The sequence below is a fragment of the Caretta caretta genome, chromosome 7, assembly GCF_965140235.1.
Source record: "Caretta caretta isolate rCarCar2 chromosome 7, rCarCar1.hap1, whole genome shotgun sequence".
In the NCBI taxonomy this organism is placed as follows: domain Eukaryota; kingdom Metazoa; phylum Chordata; order Testudines; family Cheloniidae; genus Caretta; species Caretta caretta.
In genome coordinates this window covers 37,169,821-37,188,224 of record NC_134212.1, presented here as the reverse complement: position 1 = coordinate 37,188,224, position 18,404 = coordinate 37,169,821, and the positions used below count along the sequence as shown (strand labels likewise).

Below are 18,404 nucleotides of genomic sequence, written 5' to 3'. Positions count from 1 at the left end.
GTTCTGCATTTCCTGCCCTAAACTGTTGTATAATGTTGCTGTAAACAGCTATAACGTGTGTTATTATTTATAAGTAACCAACAACACAGAACAACCTTATGTCACCAAGAAACATGTATGCCTATTGCTAGGACTTAGGGTTTTGTTTGGCACAGATAGATCCTATAGTAAGTTACAGTACAGCCTAGACTTCCTGTTAGGGAGTCCTTTGCTAAGAGTAGTCACCTCCTGCAGGATGATGATTTAGCTTGGCTGAGGGTGGTACATTATAGCATGACCGTAGGCATGTATCAGTGTTACACTCAGATGTATTTCTCCCCTCTTAGGGCTAAATCTGCCTTGCACTATACTAGGGAGAAAAGAGTGTGTGACCTTTAAAAGCCCTACTGCTCAAGAGCACTTGGGATTGCATCCAGCTATGGTGTCAGTCCACACACTGAGTCTCCAAGTGGGCTTTATTCAGCTCTGCAAAGTGCCTGTTGCTGGGCATATAGGTCATTCTTACTTAGTAGAGCAGTAAACAGCACATTGCAGCCTACCTGTATCCTGTAGCTGCAGAATGGCTCTTGTGCCAGATATGCAAGCAGTACCTATCTCTCCACTCCCCTTCCTTGCTCAATTCCTCCAGGCAGTGGTAGCAGGGGTTTGCGCGTAGTTGGTAGAATATCCTCACATATTTAATTAGAAATTTGCTCTAATCGCCAACATCAAGGATGCTGAATTTCACTGCTAAAATTGCACAATACTTTAATAAATTTCAACTTTTTGAATTTCCTGCTCTATTTTATCTTTTAATTAAATCTTTATTGAATTCTAAGCTCAGGAAACATATTGTACCATACTGATAATACATAGAGAGCATATAGGGCCAGATCCTCAGCTGGCTATAGTGGAGTTAATGGAGCTATGCTGATTTACACCACCTGGGGATCTGGCCGATAATATTGAGCGTGTGCTCATCTTGTATAAATATTAGCTGTAATATCAAAGACAAAATCTGACTAAAATATAGTACCATCTGGCATAAATAAGCAAAAAGGAATATATTATCCCTTAGTATACACGAACTTCCACACACAAATCCTGACAGCAAAGTCAATACCTACCTAAACACAGGTTTCAGCGTAGCAGCCGTGTTAGTCTGTGTCCTCAAAAAGAACAGTAGTACTTGTGGCACCTTAGAGACTAACAAATTTATTAGAGCATAAGCTTTCGTGGGCTACAGCCCACTTCATCGGATGCATGGAATGGAACATCTGTATATATATATATATCTTCTTACTATATAAGTTGGAAGTTGCCATACAAACTGTGAGAGGCTAATTAGTTAAGATGAGCTATTATAAGCAGGAGGGAAAAAAAAAAACTTTCATAGTGACAATCAAGATGGCCCATTTAGACAGCTGACAAGAAAGCGTGAGGATACTTAACTTAGGGAAATAGATTCAATATGTGTAATGACCCAGCCACTCCCAGTCTCCACTCAAATCCCAGTTAATAGTATCTAGTTTGCATACCAATTCAAGCTCAACAGCTTCCCGTTGGAGTCTGCCCCCAAAGCTCTTCTGTTGCAAAATTGCCACCCTTAAATCTTTCACTGAGTGGCCAGAGAGGTTGAAGTGCTCTCCCACCAGTCCTTGAATGCCATGATTCCCGACGTCAGACCTGCGTCCATTCACTCTTTCGCATAGAGACCGTCCGGCCCGGCCAATCTGTCCTAAGGAATGATCACTCACTCTCACGGATCTTGCGGGGCGGGCTGGTCCTCGCTTGCGGACAGCCCCCCAGCCTGGGGCAGATGCTCTCCAGTGACCGCACACCACACGGCAAGAACACTAACCTAGGAACCTATCCTTGCAGCAGGGCCCGATGCATGTTTATTCAAGTGACACCATCATGGGACCTGATCACGCCGTCGGGGGCTTGTTCGCCTGCACATCTGCCATTGTGATGTATGCCATCGTGTACTGGCAATGCCCCTCTGCCATGTGCATTGGCCGGGCCGGACGGTCTCTACATGGAAGAGTGAATGGATGCAAGTCTGATGTCGGGAATCATGGTATTCAAGGACTGGTGGGAGAGCAGTTCAACCTTTCTGGCCACTCAGTGAAAGATTTAAGGGTGGCAGTTTTGCAATAGAAGAGCTTTGGGGGCAGACTCCAACAGGAAGCTGCTGAGCTTGAATTGGTATGCAAACTAGATACCATTAACTTGGGTTTGAGTGGAGTCTGGGAGTGGCTGGATCATTACACATGTTGAATCTGTTTCCCTAAGTTAAGTATCCTCACGCGTTCTTGTCAGCTGTCTAAATGGGCCATCTTGATTATCACTACAAAAGTTTGTTTTTTTTCCTCCTACTGATAATCGCTCATCTTAACTAATTAGCCTCTCACAGTTTGTATGGCAATTTCCATACAATTTATTTGTATGTGTATATATATATATCTATCTTCTTCCTATATGTTCCATTCTATGCATCCGATGAAGTGGGCTGTAGCCCATGAAAGCTTATGCTCTAATAAATTTGTTAGTCTCTAAGGTGCCACAAGTACTCCTGTTCTTTTTACCTAAACACAAACACTATGCAACACTAGGTGTGTCACTACTCAAAAAATACCACTGTAGGTAACATACTTTTCTGTTTTCCGAGAGATTTGTAGTTGTATTTTGACTAGTCTTATGGGATGCTCTGGAAAAGGAAATATTAGTAACAAATGTGAAACCTGTTTTACCTCAGGGGAAAGTAAGCCTTTACCAGAGGAAGCTGAACTGTATGAGGCACCAGCATCCCTTTCTGTTTTCCAATCTTTACTTCCTCCCTCAAGGACAGATGACTTTCCTTCAGTGAGGTAAGAATGTCTTCTGTTTACCACCAAGGATGTTATCCTGGGATATGCTATGATTTAAACAAAATTGAAAGCAGCTGGTTTTTTAAGGGTTGTCATGGTTATGTTCTGATTTCAGGGTCTGCTAACTCTGATTTTTTGCATCCACATCTGTTGGAGTTATATTAACTGTTACAAAGAAACAGCATAATTAAAACACCCTTTAGACTAAAATATCAAGCTATGTGTGGTTTATTTTGGGAAAAGTACCTTTTACAAAAAATACAAACGTGTTACTTGCATAAAATTATCAACCAGTTTATTTCCAGACACTTTCTTTCCTTTCAACTGAGTCAAGCGGCTTCAGAATTGCTGGAATTAGGAAGTGTGAATAAAACTAGATGCTTGCACTAGAAAATGTGATAATGGCTATTGGCAAGAGAGAGAAAATGGGATGCAGTGGCAAGAGTGTGGAACGTAGTGACCAAGTATGTGGAAATAGATTATCTCTGTGTGGAAGCTGAGAAGGAGAAAGCTTTTTCCTTGGTTTGAGTGTGTTGTTTTGAATATGTCAGCTGGGTCTTTTATTGTGAGATTGTGGTGAAAGTGTGAGAAGTTTGGACAGCCGTTTGTGAGAATGCAGTGATATAAATCCCAGTCTCTTCTTGGCTACATGCCTGACTTTTTGTATGCAAAGAGCTTTATTTCAGTTTTCTTATTCTATTAGAGTTCTGTTCTGTTACATAAACTGTTTAGTCCTGAAATATGCCATTTGGAATAACATTTTTCAAATGATGAGGATGGAAACAACATTAAGACATTAGCAGAAAGTTTTGTATGCAATAATCACCATTGGCTTGTGAGCTGAACAAATTTATTCTGTAAATACAGATATTTACAAGGCCAAATTCTGCTCTGATACACTGGTGTAAATGTTGGGTAACTCCCTTGAAACAAGTGGGAGTCACTCTGGATTTACATTGCTGTAACTAAGAAGTTCATGGGCTAAATTCTGCTTTATTTACAAGAGCAATTGTTCATATTGTTTAATGACTCAGAATCGCTGAATAGTTTTTAAAGTCTGGTGCAATTATCAGTAATGTACTTTCCTGAAAATAAACATGCAACATCCTAAAATTTTTCCAAAGCCTACAGAGTTCAGGGCACTGGAAAAAATGTTTTTTTAAAAATTAGTCAATCAAAAGAAATCAAATTGACAGTGTCCCATAATATCCATTGTTAATAGAAAGCTTTGCATTTTGGTGATGTAAAAATAATTAAACAAATGAAGGCAAATGGAGTGCATTTCCAGTTCAACATCTTAAAAACAAAACAGTTTGTGTTGCATTTTTATTGACTTACTCAGGGTTTTCACTTTTTTTCTAAAAGTCTTGTCCGTGTTGATAGGTACACTATACTCTTGTTATCAGATTCTTAGACCATTTTACTTTCTATCACACAACATTTAGAATTTCTTCATCGTAAGACATTTGAGCAAGATTTATGCAGAACTCTCCTTTCCTTATTACTGATAGAGCCAAGATTATGGGCCTGATCAAATCCCAGCAAAGTCAATGAAAAGATTTGCATTGATGTCAGTGGGCTTTAGAGCAAACCCTACTGGTAGACTCTTCTGAGCAATGTGTGTGTACTAGGAACAGAACTCATTAGCATGGGTTACTACTGTAAGGCTACATCTACACTGCCAACCACTGGCAGCATGTAGGGTATGTGTAGCTACATGCCACAGTGCAAAACAGGCCACATCCACACTGAGGTGTGTAGCTACACGTGTTAGTGAAAGGCTCAGACAGCGGGGAGCTGCCCGAACCTTTTTCTGCTGCCTCCCGCCCCTGCTGGAGCCTTTCCCTGCAGCGGGACGCTAAATTGCTAAAAATAGCATGGGGGAGGCACTGCTTGGCCATGTAGAGAGCCATATAAGGTTCATACCCACAGGGTTCAAACATGTTTTTACTTTAGTTGCCTAAGGAGTACCTTGCCATCTACACTGGTATTTATATCCATGCTATGGGGGGGAGAGGGGATTGCAGTGTAAGTACTCTACACACTGTTATGTAGAGTGTACAGTGTAGACCTACCTTAAAGGTATGCCTACATTGCAATAAAAAACATGTGGATGGCCCCTGCCAGCTGGGCTAAGGGACTGTTTAGTTGCAGTGTAGATGTTTGGGCTCAGGCTGGAGCCTGGGCTCTAGGACCCTGCGAGGTGGGAGGTCCCTGAACATCTTCACTGCAATAAAACAGTTCCTTAGCCCAAGTCGTGAGAGCCCAAGTCAGCTGGCACAGACCAGATGTGGGTGTCTGACTGCAGTGTAGACATACCCTAAGTGTAGGTTGCAACTCAAATGATTTTGTGCTATATATACAGAATAAAAAATATCACAAATCTCTGTAGAGGTGGAGAACTTCAAAAACAGGGTTGAGTTGCCCATGCAAGCAAAATACTCTGATTTTATTTCAAATGGTGTTTTGTGTGAGAGGAACAGCATCTTTAACGATGAAATGATTGTCCCTGTATTTAAAAAAATAGTACCTTGCTTTGAATATTCCAGTGTTCCAAATGTTCTAGTACATTGCTTTGACCTGTTAGAAATCAAACATTTGTTACATAACCTTGAGCTAATTTTATAGTAAGTTTTGATAAGCTGCTGTTTGTGTTTAATTTCTTGTTACAACTTCTCTAATGCTTCTTGGTTTGCTGTATTTGCTCTCTCTTAACAATTCTGAGTTCCTGCTTTGTAGACTAAATAGGTACTTCCTAACCATTTAAAGTGTATTTTGGCTTGGCAGTATTCAATTGTTGTGTTTTTATAATTGACAGATAGTATTGATATTTATTTTTAAGCATTTTTTTCTATTTTTGTCTATATAAAATTTTCATAGTTGCAGGAAATTATGAACTCGGTGAACTCGAGTAATATCCAGCATACATACTGACAGTTTTTAAAAAAAAATACAACTTTTTTTTTTTTTTAAAAAGCTGAAAGCACAAGGTAGTTTACCTCTCAAACAAATTCAACTTTTAGATTGACCTAAGTAGAAATCCTCTTTATCCAGGCATAAATTACTTTTCTGATTGTTAGGCACAAACATACATGTTTTCAGGATCAGACTTGAACAGTTCACAGAAGTTCTTTAATGACAGGTTTCAGAGTAGCAGCCGTGTTAGTCTGTATCCGCAAAAAGAAAAGGAGTACTTTTGTGGCACCTTAGAGACTAACAAATTTATTTGAGCATAAGCTTTCGTGAGCTACAGCTCACTTCATGCAGCCGATGAACGGAGCTGTAGCTCATGAAAGCTTATGCTCAAATAAATTTGTTAGTCTCTAAAGAACTTCTGCAAAAAGAAAAGGAGGACTTGTGCCACCTTAATCTCCCATGTGCATTTTAGTGGAATAGAAATTAAATGGCATCATTGGCACTGCATATGAATGCATAGAGACTGTTAGCTTTGTGTCTCAGGGGTTTTCTAACCAATATTTCATTAGTGGGAGGGAGTCTACAGTTAATGCACTCCATTGACTCTCCAGTGCTGTGTAATACTTCTCAAAATCAATATTAGTTCTTCATAAATTTGATGACTGAAAAATGAAAACCCCTAGCATACATCACTATTGCTCTTTTCCATATATAAGGGTTATCATTCACTCTGCAATAAGGCTGTGTTAATCTTTCATTATGAAACTATATGAAACTCTGCTCCATTTTGAATATGGAAATGAGTTAATTTTTAAACATTTTTTATGTATATCCATGAAATTTACAAAAACAGGAAGCAAAACATTTTGCTATGTCTGCATGGACATTAATGATTAAAAACTGAGTTTCATTACAAAACTTTGTGCTGAGAGTCATATGACTGACTGAACCATACCACTATGACACTCAGTCAGCTGTTCCCCTTGTAGGCTGATTCTTGGAGTAACAGACCTGAGCTTTGTAATGCCAGAGCTTCCCAAATCACAGCAGTTAAGTTTGATCAGTTTTCACAGCATGATTTGATCTTTTACAAGTGGAGACACTGCTTGGGATGAAGGAGGCAAGTCCCTTCCCAATTTCTTACTGTCCTGTTTCTGTCCCCTTTAATCTATCAGAGAGGGTGATTCTTTTTGACTCCTGCTCCACCATCCCCAAATATACAGAAATGATACTTATATATAGTTGCAGCACTGTGCCTGCAGTCTTTGTGTAGATAGGCAGGAGCTTGAGGGGTTTCTTTTTTTTTTTTTCTTTCTTGGATAAAAATTCCAACTTCAGTTAAATGGGGCAAAATCATGGTCTCACCGAAGTCAATGGGAGTTCTGTCTTTGACTCAACAGGACCAGCTTTTGACCATAATGTCTGTAAAGCCCCCTGAAACTCTTTGGTGGAAGGTGCTAAGTAAATACAAAATATAGCACATATGCCATTAACACCTGAACTGTTACTGCCTCTAGGTGTCAAAACTTAGTATCTTTGCAGGTCACCTTTAAAATGTTTGACAGGGTAGAGAGTAATCCAGGAAAGTAGGGGGTTAGACCCAGTTCATACACTGACTGAGAGAGCTGCTGCTGAGGTGACTCTGCCACATAATGTTTACTAACTGTTTGTTTGATATGATAAATGTACATGATGCTGTACAGAACAGGACATTGACCTTGCAGGGTTGGGGAGTCGCATGGCATGTATCAGTGAAGGCAATGATGATGATGGGGAACCAGCCTGGTGACCCAGAGCTTTATACTGGAAAAGGGGAAAAGACTTTAAAAGGTAGCCCAGAAAGGGGCTTGGAACAGGGCCTAGAGGATGGACTGAAGAAAAGCCCCGAAAGATAGTGAAACCTTTTTGTTTTTTTCTCTCTGTAGGGGTTAAGTTTTGTTTGTAACTTGGGGCAGCCTCTGCGTCTCCCTTCTTGTGTTTCTTCTAACTTCCTGTGCAAAAAAATGTTGGCATCAAAATAAATTAAATTAATTTTAAAATCCTCTTTAATTAGGTCATGACAAGCTGACAACACCACCTGTGCTTATTGAGATGAGCATATGGAATTTAAAACGTCAAATTGTGCCATCACCACCACCAAAATTTTTTCTGTCCTGGTCACATCTGGAAAAGAACGTATCTTTCCTGAAAGGAAACGTCCCTCTTGCCTCATTTTATGCCATGCACAGCCTCTGTCTCCAGGGAGAATAATAGCCACTGTACAATTGGATGCTGTATTTCTTCTCTTAAATTGATTCCAGCAAAACTCTTCAGTGGTGCTGTAAACACCTACAGATGGGCCCACCTCCTGTATGCCTTTTCTGCCTGCAGTGGGGAGGTGAGGTTTTGTTTCCAACATATCCACCAATAAATCCCAAATGGCCTCCGTGGACTCCACACCATTAGTCCCTTTATTTCCAACACCTGAAGGTTCCTGTTCTTTTTAGTGGTGGTTTCTAGGGTTCCAAGTGTAAAAGTATAATTAGGCAGGCCAAAAAAGAATTTGAAGAGCAACTAACAAAAGACACAAAACTAACAGCAATGAGTCAGGCCGCTATTGAGATGCTAAAGGAGCACTCAAGGAAAATAGGGCCGTTGCAGAGAAACTGAATTTTGTGCATTGGTCTTCACTGCAGAGGCTGTGAGGGAGATTCCCACATCTGAGCCATTCTTTGTGGCTGACAAATCTGAGGAACTGTCCCAGATTGAGGTGTCAGAAGAGGAGGTTTTGGAACAAACTGATAAACAGTGATAAAGCACCTAACAGTAATAAAGCAGTAGTATTCACCAAGAGTTCTGAAGGAACTCAGATATGAAACTGCAGAACTACTGACTGTGGTGTGTAACTTAGTGCTTAAATCAGCCTCTGTACCAGATGACTGGTGGATAGCTAATGTAATGCTGATTTAAAAAAAACAATGCTCCAAAGGTGATCCTGGCAATTACAGGATCCTGGCAGTTACAGGCCAGTAAACATACCATCAGTACCAGGCACATTGGTTGAAACTATAGCAAAGAACAAAATTATTAGATACATAGATGAACATAATATGTTGGGGAAGAGTCAGCATGTTTTTTGTATAGGAAAATCATGCCTTACCAATCTACTAAAATTCTTTCAGGGGAGATCAGCAAATGTGGACAAGAGTGATCCAGTAGATTTAGTGTACTTGGACTTTCAGAAAGCCTTTGAGAAGTCCCTCACCAAAGGCTCTTAAGCAAAGTAAGGAGTCATGGGACAAGAGGGAAGGTCCTCTCATGGATCAATAACTGGTTAAAAGCTAGGGGAAAAAAATGTGGGAATAAACTATCAGTTTTCACAGTGGTATGAGAGGTACATAACAGGGTCCCTCAAGTATCTCTACTGGGACCAATGCTGTTCAACATATTCACAAATGATCTGGAAAAAGGGGTAACAGTGAAGTGGCAAAGTTTTGCAGATGATCCAAAATTACTCAAGATAGTTATGTCCAAAGCTGACTGCAAAGAGTTACAAAGGGATCTGACAAAACTAGGTGATGGGGCAACGAAATAGCAGATGAAATACAATGTTAATAAATGCAGAGTAATGCACATTGGAAAAAAATCCCAACTATACATACATAATTTAGCTGTTATCACTCAAGAAAAAGATATTGGAGTAATCATGGATAGTTCGCTGAAAACATCTGCTCAGTGTGCAGCAACAGTCAAAAAAGCTAATGTAATGTTGGGAGACATTAGGGACGGGATAGGCAATATGACAAAATATCATAATGCCACTCTATAATCTCTGGTATGCCCACGCCTTGAATACTGCATTCAGTTCTGGTTTCCTGTTCTCAAAAAATATATTTTGGAATTGGAAAAAGTTCAGAGAAGAGCAACTAAAGTTATTAGGGGTGTGGAACAGCTTCCATATGAGAAGGAATTAAAAGGATTGGGACTGTTCATCTTAGAAAGAGACAACTGAGGGGGATATGATAGAGGTCTATAAAATCATGCATGGTGTGGAGAAAGTGCATAAAGAAATGTTGTTTACTCTTTCACATAACGCACAAAGTAGGGGTCACCCAATGAAATTAAAAGGCAGCAGGTTTAAAACAAATAAAAGAAAATACTTCCTCACACAACACACAGTCAACCTGTGGAACAAATGTCCAGAGGATGTTGTGAAGGCCAAAAGTATAACTGGGTTAAAAAAAGAATTAGCTAAGTTCCTGGGAGGCTAGGTCCATCAATGGCTGTTAGATAAGCTGGTCAGGGACACCGCCCAGTTCTCTGGGTGTCCCTAAGGCTCTGACTGCCAGAAGCTAGGACTGGGTGACAGTGGCTGGATCACTCGATAAATTGCCCTGTTCTGTCCATTCCCTCTGAAGCATCTGGCACTGGCCACTGTTGGAAGACAGGATGCTGGTCTGTATGGACAATTGGCCTGGCCCAGAGTGGCTGTTTTTATGTTCTTATGTTTCAAGCGTTTTTCAAAGCAGTTCATTTTCTTTCATTGGTGCAGATAAAACTACCACCTTATTACTGGCAGTGTTCAGATTTAACAGTTCTGATGGTTTCCGAGTGTGATAGTTTACTTCTAAACCCTCACATTAGCTTTGTCATTGAAGATTTTGTAGCTCAAAGGAAACTGTTCTGACAATCTGTCTTCCAATACTTAACATCAGTGCTTAGTAACAGTGACACCTTACATTTCTATAATGTCTTCTATCCGAGCATCCCAAAGAGCTTTACATTTTTATGCTTGTCATTTACTTCCACTGCTCTGTTACTGATGTTTAAAAAAAAAAGCAATAATTAAAATACCTCTAGTTTTGTACATCCAGCCTACTAAATATCAGAAATAAATGAAGCGTGTGTGTCTGGAGGGGTGGTTTTTGCATGTGTGTGTGTGTATTTTTGTTCTGACTTTATAACCCCTAATGTGGATGTATGGGGCTCTCAGGGGAAGATTTGTTCAACAGTGAATCCATGCAGTGGACTATTACTGTTTATTATGTATGCCATAGCTATGCATAGCTTCCACATTCACAACTCTGGCTCTGGTTCATTAGCCACTGCATGGATGCTTCTCTGATTCAGTTATTCCTCATAGAGTGACTGCAGAACTGGGACCACTGAGATTTCCAGGAGAAGAAGGGAATGGTGGGAAGATTTAATGGCAAGGATAAACTAAAGATTCTTCATGTCCCAAAGAATTTGCTGCTTTGGAGCTGCCTGTCTGGACCTCTAGACAAGCAGCCTGCTTCACTCTGTTTCCTGTTAATATTCAGCTAGAAGGGGAGAGAAGGGGAAACTGCCATGTTTCAAAACTGGCAGGGCCATAGTCTGCCCTCGGTTATTAGTGTAGCTTCATTGACTTCAGGGTTGCACAGGTATAATAGAAGGCAGAATGTGACCTGTAGCTCTTATATTGTGAAAATGGGGACCAGCCTGTTAACAACAAACAAAAGTGAGCAGTGAAATTTATTTTTAGGGTGGTTGAAGAATCCTAAAAAGAAAAAAAGACAGAGACAGCCCTGGTATTTATAGATAGATAGATCCATCTACAAACGTAGTAAATAAGGCATATGCATACATTTACCTCACAGCAATAATTATTTAATAGGTAAGTTTTGTGCCAGTGTTTTGAAAGAATTAGCTATCAGAAACCATCAAATAGCTTTACTTTCATATTAATATTCCTTGATAGTCCACTTAAGTAACTGTATAATACTAAGTTAAACCATGAGCCGTATCTGTTACTGCTAATGTAATAAATTCTAAAAGTTATAGGAATTTAAATGTGCTCTGTGATGCTGAAGATATTTCTCAGCTTTGTTTTTGTCCCATTAATCAGATAACTTGATACTGTTTTGGATGCTTAAATCACATAATTAAAGTGTAATTGATGGTTTTGAATCCGAGGCAAACTACATGATGAAAGAGAATTCTCCCAGGAGAGGTAATAAATCAGGTGGATTATGGCTTCAGAATTCCATAGGATTAGATATGCTTTAAAATGAAAAAAGTAAACTGTTTCTCTGCTAGGGTGCTTTTCTTAGTCATCCAAAATGTCTGAGGTAGAGTCGTTTGTAGTAGTATGCAAAAATCTCTACGTTTATGCAAGATTAACTGAGATTTTAATATACAGACTTCACACTTGTATAATACCTTCTAGTCAGGGATATCAAAGCACTTCACAGCCATTGAGTTAACCTTATGAACCCTCATGAGATAGATGGGGAAACTGAGGCAGAGAGCGAGGTTAAACAACTTGCTGAAGTTACACGGAAAGTCTGTTGCAGAGCTAGAAAATAGAAAGTATATCTACAGACACCCAATTCTATGCTTTTCTTAATCATGCCAGTTCAAAAAAAATTCAGATTTATTGTTCCTGTAGCAAGTTTTCCCTTTAAAGACTAATATGGACAAAAATTGTGATTTTTGTTCCTTTCTTCAGTTACCTCCATGAATCTCCACTGTGTTCATATGTCAGTAATCTGGGAGGTTTTTTTAATCTTTGTTTCATTTCAATGAGACCTGCATGTATTCATGTTATATCATATCCATAGCATTTTGAGGACTGATCTATACATGGAGAATGGCCATAATAACCTTCTGGCACACAGTCAATTTATTCCTGTTATATTTATACATTTTTGGGGAAATGTTTGTCAAGACTATTTCACATTAATTAGAGGCAAGTTTGAATTTCCCCACCTAAATATGGTAGTTTCTCTTTAAAAGCATATTTCATATAAGATATTAGCAGATTTTCAAAGTGTCTTACATTGCAGACTTGATAACCAGATTGTCTTGCTTTAGAAAGCCAGTTTATTTCAATGAACAGTTTCACAGCCAGTTGAAGCTGCAGTCACACTAGACATTTGCCTCCCTTTCGTAAGAATTAAATGGAAATCTAGCATGTTACTGTCCTGATTATTCCGTAGACATTTTCAAGCAACAATGTATCACGTTCCAATATTGATTTACTGGTAATGATCCCAGTAAGCCACCCTTCCTTTAGTCTTTTTGGCTGCTACACCTTTTGTACAGCATAATTATTATTTGACTGACATGGATCTAAATTCAATTTTACTTTGTATATCAGATTTTAAAATATCATGCAGCCAGTATTATTTCATGAATTTTATCACTCTTCTTCTGAATGAGATAAGTCATTATTCTTTGATGACTAATCATGCAGGATAAATTCATACCAATAAATCATATGGCTCCCTATTAAACTTCTGAGAGCCTTAAGGCCACTGTATTTTGTGGCATACCATTGGCTGTGCCTGTGTGTGAAAGATACAAAACTGACACAAAGCAACTGTACACACTGACCTATGCATTAGTAAGCAGAAGTGTGTGTGAGAGATCTGTTTTATGCTGTTGGTATTATGTGGTGCCCCAGGAGAATCATGAACAGGGAGTGAATTACACTTTTTATTAATGACAGGTTTCAGAGTAGCAGCCATGTTAGTCTGTATTCGCAAAAAGAACAGGAGTACTTGTGGCACCTTAGAGACTAACCAATTTATTTGAGCATAAGCTTTCATGAGCTACAGCTCACTGTATCGGCTGCTGAAGTGAGCTGTAGCTCACGAAAGCTTATGCTCGAATAAATTGGTTAGTCTTTAAGGTGCCACAAGTACTCCTGTTCTTTTTACTAATTCATTTCTTTTTTAATAGCTCATGTTAACTCACTAAGAAATTCACAAAATATCATTAAAAACTAACAATATTTAAATTTAAGCTTCTTCGATCATACCTAGGCCTCTCTGGCATGAAACTGACCTACCCACTGGTACTAAAAAACTTCCTGTTATGTACCCACCCACTGTCCAAATACCCAGCAACATTTTTTTGCTTAGCTTTGTTCATGTATAATGTCCCTGTGTTTGAAATCTTAGTCTCCTATCCTGAAATGAGCTCCATGTGGTTTGCTAGGTAAGAGATTACTTCCAGTTTCACAGCAGGGCCAGTTAGATAGGCAGAACTGCAGGGTCTCTATGTGTGGATGAGACAGTGGTGTTCAGAGGAGGGTTTTAGGTTTATTAGGAACTGGGAAACCTTTTGGGAGAGGAGGAGCCTATACAGGAAGAATGGGCTCTACCTCAACCAAAATGGAACCAGATTGCTGGCATGTAAAATTAAGAAGGTTGTAGAGGAGTTTTTAAACTAAGAGCTGGGGAAAAGCCAACAGGTATGGAGGAGCACATGGTTCAGATAGACACATCCCTCGGGGAAGATTTATTAAAGAGGATGCTCTATCCTGGTAAAGAGGAGAGAATAAAAGTTGATACCGTACAGGTAGGAGCTGAGAGAAACAGTCAAATGAATGCATCTGATGAAGTGAGCTGTAGCTCATGAAAGCTTATGCTCAAATAAATTTGTTAGTCTCTAAGGTGCCACAATACTCCTTTTCTTTTTTCAGATGAAAAAGAGTCCCATTCAGTTTCATCACATGAAGGCAGACAGCTAAATATTGACAAATTTTATAAAGGCTAGTATACAAACATAAAAAAATCTAAATGCTAAGATGGGTGAACTTGAGTGTCTGGTATTAAATGAGAATATTGATATAATAGGCATCACAGAAACTTGGTAGAATGATGATAGTCAATGGGACACAGTAATACCAGGGTACGAAATATATAGGAACATGGCTAATGTGTAAGAATTTTCTTGCCACATTGCCTGAGGAGAGGTGGTGGTGCTGGGAAAAGGGGTAGAGCTAGCCCCAAACTACCTGGCATGCATATTGCAATCATCCACAAGTGCAGATCTGTAAATTTGTTAGGGAAGCTTACCTGCCCTGGCGCAAAATCTACTCAATACCCACCGTAGATCATGATGATGGGGCAGGGGTGAGTAGAATTTTACAGGGCTGAGCATGTGCAAAGTGGTGATACCTGTGAGCAATTGGTGCTGTTGAAAGCAGAGAACCCTACAGTGTGTTGACTATGCAATATCTCTGCTTCTTCTTGTACATCAGGTGTTTTGTACATGGGGAAGGCTAAGCCCTAAAATACTGAAAAGTGTAGCATGATTTTGTTGTTTTTCATGTTCTGTTATCTCTGTCAACTATCTCCTGGATTGCTTCCTCAGTATCGAGTAGAGAGGAAAAGGCAGAACTTCAGAATACATTTATTGTCAAAGAATTAACTGTACTCAATGTATTATTAGCCATCATTCAAAGATTTGCTATGAAAATGTGGCTTAGAAATCAATGGACTAGGTATGTGCCTGCAATTAAACATATGGTTAAATTTCTTGAATCTACTGCCATATTCAGAATAGACGTTAGGTTTTGCAACATATCCTTGGAGAGAATCTACATTAATAAATATGGAATTTGTGCAAGCTCCCACCCCCTACCTCCTGTAACTGTAAAATAATTGCTACCTGTGTTTTTCAAATAATTGCTACATAGGAGATTGAAGCTTTCCAGCAAAGTATTTAATAAGAAAATTATCTCAGTAAAAATCATGTGAAGTTTATTCTGAAGCATATATTCTGGATATACTTATATACTATATATATTCTGGATATACTCATGTATATCATGTTATGAGAGATGAGCATTGAACATAGCATTAATGTAACATTTAAATTATATATTAAGCACTAAATAGAGGGGGGCGGGGAAGGAGGAAGGTTATTGCATTATGTAAGACATTTTGCCTTTGCCCAGGAGTTTCACTTGCTAAATGCCATTAGCAAAATTGATGTTCTTGGAGGCATTGTTGTCTAATAATTAGAGAAAGGGATCGAGAGCTTGGACTCCTGAATTCTGTTTCTGACTTTGCCATTGACTAGTGAATATGACTTTAGGCAGATGTCCTTACTTCAGTCTGACCATCTGTATAATGGGTATAGTACCATTTATTACCTCTCAAGGGTGTTAGTTAAGCTTCATGGTGTTTGTAAAGCATCCAAGGATGGAAGGTGCCCTGTAAAGGCAAACTATTACTGTTATTATAACACTTCTCAGCCTGCCAAGGCCTAAATAAGGGGTTCAGTGTATGACAGAGATCCAAAATCAGGACCACAGTCTTCCATTGAGGAGACTTAATGCTTTGGGATTCATCTGTTTGGTGTAAATGATTCTTTCAGTAACCTGTGCTTAATTATTCTTTTTTTCTGATGTAAAAGTGAGGGATCACTAAGTGTGTGTAAAAGGTGGGTAGCTTTGGGAGTAAAATGAGTGACAGATGAGAGGTATTGCTAATAAGTTTGGGCTGTTAGTTAATTAACGCAGGGCTGTCTAGAGGTCCCTGCTGCACCTTTCCTTTGGGAAAAGATTTAGCCTTGATTATGAACCTAAAAGACTAGAAATCTGGAGAGAATAGCTTTTGGTTTGCATCTTTAATTTTTTTGAGGTATATATCAAATGTGAGCTGTGCTATAGTACAGCAACAATATGATTACTACTACTACTGCTTTGCACATATATAGAGTCGTTCATTCTGAGAATCTTCAAGGGCAAAGTAATGTGAGCAAGGTATTGAATCAGATTCTAGGAGGACATTTGCTGATGTATCTGTCCAGGTACTTATATGGTCCTCATCACCGTAATAACCTATGGTGACCTGTCTGCTTTGATCTGCTTTTCATTCGTTTTCTGTCTGTTGAACTCTTTAAGGCTTGGGGTTTTATTTGAAATGCCTGCTGGGCCATCTGGCCTTTCCACAGTGAGTGTGACTCTACAGAGTGGTAGAGAGTTTTCAAGAGTACCAGCTGCTAAGGGTGGAGAAGTGTATCTGTGCTCTTACACCTTTTCTTAGCATTTTCTTAAATTTTGGGGACAGTACACAAACTCACTTTGTCTTTCATTGCACTGTTTGATAAACATTTAGATTAATGGCTTCAGCCTGCATCCCTTACGAAAAAAGTCTTGTTGACTCCATTGGACCTACTAGCGGACTGGGTCCTTCCTATGTGGACTATTAAGACCTTTATGAAATATAAACTAAGTATGGTCCCTTTTCTTCAGCAGTGGCCAGAATTCAGTTCTTATAAGAGAAATTTCAGGCAATCTGCTCATTAATATAGAGGTGCAGATCTCTGCATGCGGTACTCCATATCAACTAAGAAGGGAGACTTGTCTTGCTCAAATGTAGCATTGCATGTTGGGACCCGTAGTCACTGCAATCACACTGTATTAAAAGCTTGGGACCTCTTTGCTCTGCTCCATTTAGTGAAAATGAATGCAACTCTCTGGTTCAATGCAGTCTCCACACACACCGGTTGCCTCCAATTGTTTGGGGGTTAGGGTGGGCATGCTTGCTCCCAACCACTGTGTTTGATCTTCATGCTCTGTCTCTTGGAACTTGTCCCAAGCATGTCAACATGAAGTACTGCAGGCCCAGGCCAATCCTTTAAAGTGTCATGGTAACCAGTGCCTAGGAATCTGGGCACATCTTCTGACTGGTTGCAAGTGACTTAGTGTGGAGGTACAGTATGAAAATGGCTGATAAGCCCTGTCCCACTTGTCACTGATTTGAAGCTGGTATGGGATCATTACAAAGCCAACATCAAGGCCATTCCACAAAGTGATTATCCTCTGATATACTGCTCCCAATTTTCAAACTTAGGTGCCTAAGGTGCATTTGGACAATTAAATTAGCACTTGAGATGGTCATGTTAGCATCATGCACTATGATAAGTCCACATATGTGCCAATGCAGACTCCGATGCATGGTTTGAGCATTCTATCATTTTGGAGACCTCCTTTGAAAATTGGTCCCACTCTCACTATCAAGGAAGATGAGTCATTTTAAAAAACATTGAAGTGTAATTTATACAAATATTTCTCCAAATATAACAGTATCTTTTTTTCTTTATTTCTTGTACACATTTCAAGTCGTCTTAGTGTTTCGGGAAACGTCCCTTCTAACAGAGACAAAATCCTGCATGAGGGCAATAATTTGAAGCAGAATACAATTGTTGGCTTTTCAGATTATGTAATTCCAAAAAAGCCAGTAAAAACGAAGTTCAGCTTGGAAAATCCAGCAGACCACACAAACAAAAAAGATCCAAAAGGTGGTAAGTTTTTTGAATGATATCTAAGATCAGATTTTAAAAGCTAAATGGAACATGAAATTCTGTCTGTGTAATAGGTTTGTGCAGATGTATTTGTCGTGTAGGCACAAGACTAGGAATTCTGGGCTCAGTGTTCTGGTCCCAACTCTCCCAGAAATTTCCTGTGTGACCTTCAGCAAGTCACTTAACTTCTCTGTGCCTCAGTTTCCACATCTTGCAGCTGTAAAATGAGGATGCTGATGATACTTTCCACGTGAGTGTTGTGAGGATTAATTAATTAATTGACGCCCTTCTCAAACTTCAACTGTTATGGTGATGTATGTTATAGCAGTGGCTAGAAATACAAGTAGTAATGTTGGCGCTAGAGTAACTGTACTCATGCTGAAATTAGGCAATCTGCTTTTGCCATTCCATGTCTGCTACGCTCTCTTTGGCCACCAGAGGCCACAGGGTGCAGTCCTCTACCCTTCCAGTACTGATCCATGCTGTTGAACAGGGCACTATGGCCTGCTGTGATATTTTTTTTTCTCATTCTTGGCTGATATCATTGGTCACGTGTCTGTGTATGGCCATAAGGGA

At 39.4% G+C, this 18,404-nt stretch overlaps 1 protein-coding gene across 5 annotated transcripts in view; it reads left to right on the top strand.

Annotated features, from left to right (window-relative positions):
• CFAP92 (cilia and flagella associated protein 92 (putative)) overlaps positions 1-18,404 on the top strand; it is an 80,984-nt gene that overhangs the window by 22,943 nt on the left and 39,637 nt on the right. For all 5 annotated transcript variants that reach the window (XM_075130549.1, XM_075130550.1, XM_048859580.2 and 2 more), the window contains 2 exons: positions 2,738-2,849; positions 17,647-17,828. In XM_075130549.1, the coding sequence (XP_074986650.1) occupies positions 2,738-2,849; positions 17,647-17,828 (294 nt within the window). The remainder of the gene's footprint in view (positions 1-2,737; positions 2,850-17,646; positions 17,829-18,404) is intronic.